This window comes from Falco rusticolus, chromosome 7, assembly GCF_015220075.1.
Source record: "Falco rusticolus isolate bFalRus1 chromosome 7, bFalRus1.pri, whole genome shotgun sequence".
Classification (NCBI taxonomy): Eukaryota; Metazoa; Chordata; class Aves; order Falconiformes; family Falconidae; genus Falco; species Falco rusticolus.
The window spans coordinates 511,327-517,658 of record NC_051193.1 but is presented as its reverse complement, the minus strand read 5'-3'; the positions used below and the strand labels follow the sequence as shown (position 1 = coordinate 517,658).

The 6,332-nt window shown below is 49.0% G+C and overlaps 1 protein-coding gene across 1 annotated transcript in view; it reads left to right on the top strand.

Moving 5' to 3' along the window:
- The first annotated feature begins 536 nt into the window (after positions 1-536).
- TRIP4 (thyroid hormone receptor interactor 4) overlaps positions 537-6,332 on the top strand; it is a 34,160-nt gene continuing 28,364 nt past the window's right edge. The window contains exons 1-4 of the mRNA XM_037396257.1: positions 537-684; positions 1,904-2,070; positions 2,287-2,423; positions 5,703-5,936. Of these exons, the coding sequence (XP_037252154.1) occupies positions 599-684; positions 1,904-2,070; positions 2,287-2,423; positions 5,703-5,936 (624 nt within the window). The 5' untranslated portion in view covers positions 537-598. The remainder of the gene's footprint in view (positions 685-1,903; positions 2,071-2,286; positions 2,424-5,702; positions 5,937-6,332) is intronic.

Sequence of the window (6,332 nt, the reverse complement as noted above, 5' to 3'; positions counted from 1 at the left end):
TCAGGGACACGGGGAACCTGTCTGTGGGCGAGAAAAAGCTCTGATTAAATAGTTTGCAGGCGAGATCAGATCTGTGCGGGGCTGTGGAGCGGAGGGTGCAGGCAGTACTCTGGGGATTCGAACCTCGGCCCTGCCTGTGGCGGGGAAGGTGCGCAGGCCCCAGCCCCGAGCTCAGCCCTTGGAAGCCCGGCAGGGTGCGGGCTGGCGGGGCCTGGTCGTGTCCTGACAGAGCCCTCGCCCCTTCCCCTCAGGCTGGACAGGAGGAGGCAGCTCAGGTACGCGGTGGAGCACAGCGGGAAGCCTGGGGCACCTTCCCTATGCGCCCGAGCCCTCCGTGCGGCCGGCTCGGCCTCCTCCCTCCCAGCCGGGCCTGGGGAGAACCTCAGCGGAGGCAGGGTTTGCTGCTGCTCCTCCGGCCTCAGCTCACCTGCCTGCCCCGCTTCCTCAGCGCCGCGGCGGGGCCAAGGGCCGCCTCCGCTCGCCTCCAGCGCGGGGAGGTCCCTGCGGCGCCGGAACGGCGGCGCGGCGGGCGCGTTGCCGGGGGGGGCCGGGCAGTGGCGGTGCGGTGCGGCGCCGTTCGCCTTCCCCCGCGCGGGAGATGGCGGCGCGCGGCCCGCTCCTGGCCTGGTGCATCCAGCACCTGCGCGGGGATTTCGGCCTGGACGTGGGCGAGGAGGTCGTGAGGTGAGCGGGGCTGGAGCCGTGGCGGGAGCCGCTTGGGGCCGTTCCCTCCGCCGGGGCCCTGCAGGTCCCTTCCGCCTGTCTGCTGTGGCAGGCCTTGGTGGCCCTTCGCGTTGCCGCCAGGTCCCGCTCGGGCAGCGCTGAGGGGAGATGGTGTCTGCAGAGCGGCTGCTGGGGCGTCCCGCGGCTGGGGCACCGTCAGGGGACCGGGGGGCGGCGGCGGGGCCCGTGGGGCCCCGGTGGGTGGGCGAGGGAGGGCGCGCCGCTGTCTCCTTGGGTTGTGCGATTTTAATTTTTTCCGGTGGGAACCGGCGTCTCGTGGTGAATTGTGTGGTGTTGTGGGGTACGTCACTCTACGCTGGAACTGGAGGAGAAAGATATTTTACCTTACTTCTTTTTCAGTGAAGCAGCCACAAGACATTTCCAAAGTGTCTCTCTTAAACTCGTCACAAAATTTGACTCATAACCCCATTTCTTACGGTGGTCTCTACAGAAACCTGATCTTGTAGTCGACAGTCTTGCTGGATAGGTGGTTAACAGAAGGCCAGTCTGTTACATTACTTGAAATTTAGACAAAATATGTAAACATCTATAATGAAAAATGAGAACAAATTTGAAAAACAGGGGATGTTACAAACAGTTAACAAAACAAGGCTTTGGGAGAAGGGACAGAGACCGCAAATACAGCAAGCTGGGGCATAACAAGATAAGCTTAAAGATAACCAGATGGTTAATGACACCAAAAAGAAAATTACCTGACCTATGTGTGAACTATCCTAATTAGCATACTAAACAATCCACCCTGGAGCAAGGAAAGCCCCCAACTAACAAAGCCCCCTCCCCACAGAACATGGCAGTGAAAAAAAGTGTTATACCCTTAAATGCAGACAAAGCTTGTAAGAACCAATAAGAATTAAATGTGACTGAACATAACAGTAAACAATTGTTCAAAGTGTATGAAGTGGTTTACTATGTCTTAAGAGGCGTGCTGGCTTTGTGGATTTACCACCCAGCATCCATCTCTCCGCAGACATGCAATAAATAATCTCTCTGCTCTCTGTGTGATACCGGCTCTTTGCACACCAGGTAATGAACTCTATGACATAATAATCTGAAGAGGAGAGATAAATTGCGTATGTGTGTGATTAGACCATTGGTTTCCTCATTAAAAAAAAAAAAAAAAGCCTCCTGACCTGTTTTTCTCCATCCCACCCTCTTGCAGGTATATCTTGTCAATAACAAACGAGGATGAGATCCGGGAGTACGTTGTTGACCTCATTCAGGGGACTGATGGAAAGAAGAGCTGGTTTGTAGAAGAACTGCTGGCCAGGTGGCGGAAATCCTCCCAGCTGCCTCCTGAGCCTCTGCCAGCCTATCGGAAAAAGGATGGTGAGTGGTATGGGGGGGGGGGAAGGAATTAAAGTCTTAAATGAGCTTGTCTTGCTTATTCTGTTTATAAACAGTTACGTGCCATGAATGCCCGTGATTGTTTCTGTTCATTGTGACAGTGTAAAGCCCATTTTCATTCCCCAAGTAAGAGTTCAGGGACATCTTTCTCATGTTGGTAGTTACCCAGCCTTTCTTTGTGCTTACGCGTATTTCCAGAGACTTCTGAAGTGCCTCGGGCTGGAGACCAAGCGAAAAAGGGTAAACGCAAAGGAAGGAACAAGCAGGACACATCTGCATATGCTGAGCCAAGTGCACATGTAGAGGAAGTAAAAACCCCCCTTGACCTGGCCAAGGTGAGAGCGTCTGGGATGCATGGGCAGGCTGCATGTCACTGTGTGGTGAGGGCACACTTTGAACCTGGGTTGTGGGGAAAGGTAATATCAAACACTAACAAAAGATGTGACTGGAGAGCAGAAATAGGCTTTCAGAGATCCGAATCCTTTGAAGGGGATTATGTACCTGAAAGCATGTTTGTGTTTCCTGGTTATGTCATAGGGTCTAATAAATGCTTGCCTCCCCCTGCAAACCCTGTCTTGTCTTATATACCATACACCTTCTGAGATATATAAATTTGTGTGTCTTCGTTCACTCGTAGATAGCATGCAGCATGGCAGCCAAAAGCTATAACCTGAGCAAATACTTTGGCAGCCATTGGGTAGGTGAGGGTCCCGCACTGTCCGCGAGCTGTACAGTCACCCACTTGCAATGAGAGGGGTGGCTGTTCCCATGCATCAACTGTTCAAAGCTGACTGCAGATTTGGATGGGCTGTGCTCATACCTTGTGTGTGTCCCTGGGAGTCTCAGTGCTGTGAGGAAATAATATGAGGATGGGGAGAAAGACTGTATATTTATGTCTCTAACAGGATGTATTATATGGCCAAAAAGATAGTGACTATGGCAAAATGGATTTTACTCCACCCTGCTGAAGAAGCCTGGATGAGAGAGCAGACAATGGAAGTAGATGCTGTAATAAAATGTATTTCTTTAAAGCAGAGTTGTGAAGTTGAGCAATTAAGGAAGCCACCAAGTAGGCAGAACATTCCTTGCTACATTTAAAACTTTTCACTCATGCTGAATAAAGCTTTTTAATTGGCAGCTGAAGTATTTCGTGCTGCTTCAGAGAGGAAGCCTTGGGTGCTAGACAGAGGAATTTGAGGGCTGTAGTGAGTGCCTTTCCACTGAGCAGCAGCACCATTTCCCTCTCCTGTTCACCTCCACTCCTGTACCTTTAGTGAGATTGAGATGTTTGATTTTGTGGAGGCTTTTTTTTTTGCAGTATTCATAAACAGTCTGAGTTGCAATGAAAGAAACTGCAAAATAAGAGCACAGAAATGCTAAACACCAAGAAAACCTGCCATTTTCAAGCAGCGGAAGGCCATGCAGCAAGCAGTAGTTGCCTTTCTCTGTGATAGTTAACTAACTTTTTGCAGCAGACTTGTCTTTTATTCAGAAGAACAATTTCCTGCAGTCAGTGCATCAAATATGACGATCTTAGCTGTTAAATGTTGTTTGGATTTCCTAGGCTGAATTTCTGGATTTTATTTCCGGTGTAGTGGGTTTTGCCTCAGTGCTACTGGCTGGGAACCAAGCTCCTTCCTTAGGTGTAGATCCAGCTGTATGACTGTGGTCCCAGGTGGCATCAAGTACAGCAGATCATGCTGTTGCTGTCTGAGCACAAGCGTGTGCTCTGCAGAAATAAGTGTGTGGGTGTGCAGTATGCTTGACGTGCATTGTTAGACTTGCAGTGGAGTCCTTCATGCTATAAACACTGAGCATGTTGCACTTCCCAGGATTAAATGCCATGATTTGTCCATGTGCAGCCCTGACTGAGCAACATCCAAATCCTGAGAGTCAGGGTTGCACCTGAATAAATAGTGGAACTTAAATTTATGTTTTTAAGTTAAAGTTTTTGTAGCAGGGAGGCTGCAAATGCTTAAAATGTTTGTGAAAGTGTTTGTACAATAAAAAACCCCAAATTTTTTGAACTGCAGGGTTAAAAATGGACAGTAACGTTCTATTTCGTAACAGTAGTGTTTGGACCTGGCGGTGGCAGTAAAACCAGTTGGGCAGAACTGGGGAAAATGGAAGTGCTGCATCTGCCTGTTACTAAACTAGTAGCCTGCTGCTATTGAGAGCAGGTAAAAAGAGTCCAAGACGAGATGTCTTAATACCACAGCATGCCACCATCATCAAGAAAAGCAGCATGGGAGGATGTGGGACGTAGAAGCAATGCTAGCTGAGGGGTGTGGGTTAGGGAGCGGGAGTGATCTTCCAGCATGTGGCAGGCAGAGAGAGCGAGTTGTCATTCTGTGGTGAATGAAAACAGGCTTTCTGGGAAAGGGTTTCCAAGAAGTCCTCTTTTCTATTGTCAAGAGAGACTGTGGAGAGGAGAGGCAAAGAAGCGCCTGCACTTGCGCCACAAGCGGATTTTCAAACGTGTCGCAGATATGACAACTAAAGGCCAGAGAGTGCGTTTACATTGGAGGGCTGCTTGCTGAAATAAATAAGGGTAGTAAGTCCTAGTCTTCCTTGATCATGACTGGCATGCAATTCATGGTTGAAATGAGTCTCATCTAGTGTTACAAGACAGGTTTGTGCCTGGAGTCTGTTTGTGCTTACTTCCCAAAGCATCTGTTTTTGAGTATTGCCAGAAAAATGGTAGCTATTGGCTTTGTTCTGTTCTCCTGGAATTATTTCTGTGCTGTAATTAATTCCTGCAATTAACTTCTCAACAATTCACTTCTCAGCCGGTACCTGCTGGTGATGTCGGGTGGGAGGAGGAACTATTTGTTTCTTTGATTAAGGTGTAGGGTCTGAGGGAGAAAACAGAATTTCACTATTAGATTATTAATCCAGCCCTCATCTAAAATACCTTGCTTTGTTTCTGTTTGGGGTTTCTCTACTTCGGCCTGACCCAGTGCAGTCCCTGACTGAAATTCAGAGAGGTGAATCACAGAATCACTGATGCCAAGTCATGAAATAAGGAGAAGAATTTACTTTACAGCTAAATACATGAACATGTGGTGCCTGGGAAACCTCTTCTCAGGTGGCTGTGCCAGGTGGAAAGCAAGAAATGCTGTGTGGTGAACTGGCTGTGAATGAAGAGGCCCTGCTGCCATCAACAGCTTTGTTTCTGGGGACAGGTGCACACAGGACTTCAAACAAACAGGGCATTGCTATAATTTAATAGCCCTTGAAATCTGGGAGTAGCTGAGTTGGTGTTCGAAGCTGTTAAACACCTGTGAGTTGATATGGCAGGTCTGGAGGACTGACAGCACACCTGCCTTCTAGATCCAAGTAGTTTTAGCTTTCAGAGGCAGCAAACATCAAGTGCATCAGCAACATCCTTATGTCCTTGCTTTGTTTAGCTTCCTTGGACCTTTTCTGGCAGGTCTAAGCTTGTCTTTCCATTGAATCTGGGGACTGGTCCAAGTTTCCTTCCAGTCAGGCAGAATAATACTTGTCTGAGGCTCCCCAGCCTGTTCAAGGGTCAGTGCTTTCTTTTTGCTGCCAGTGTTGTACTGCAAATACAGTTTGTTTGTTGTTTGGTTGTTGGTTTTTTTGCTTTTCAGGCACAGGAGAACAGCAGCGGAATCAGCAGCAGTAGCAGTTCCTCTAAGAAGAAGACCAAATATGTTAGCCTGTATACCAAGGAGGGGCAAGACAAGCTGGCTGTCCTGATCCCTGGGCGTCATGCCTGCGAGTGCCTGGGCCAGAAGCACAAGCTCATCAACAACTGCTTGGTTTGCGGGCGCATTGTCTGTGAGCAGGAGGGCTCTGGACCCTGCTTGTTCTGTGGTGCTCTGGTTAGTAATGAGGTGTATTTTATTTGCTGTGTTTGAACGTGGTGTAGTACACTCAGGGCCTTGAAATGGCATGGGGCTGAATTAGCCTCTGAGATCAAAGTTCCTCTAGCAAAGTTATCCAAGCTGTGAACCTGGGCAGGAAAGAGCCTGTGTGGTCTTCTCCTCCTAGGGGAAGGAGAACTGCTGTGGCTTTAAGTCACTCTGTGTTTCTTTTATTATGTGCCACATCAGAGCGTGGAGAGGTTTCCCTCATAATTTACATCACTTTGTTGCTTGCCTGATTTATGACAGTATCTTGTGGCTGTCCAGTGCATCACACTAACATCCAAAATTTGTGCAAGGCTTCAGCCTTCACCCTGAGCACAGCTCTGGCAGCCTTGTAAGGGGCAGAAGACA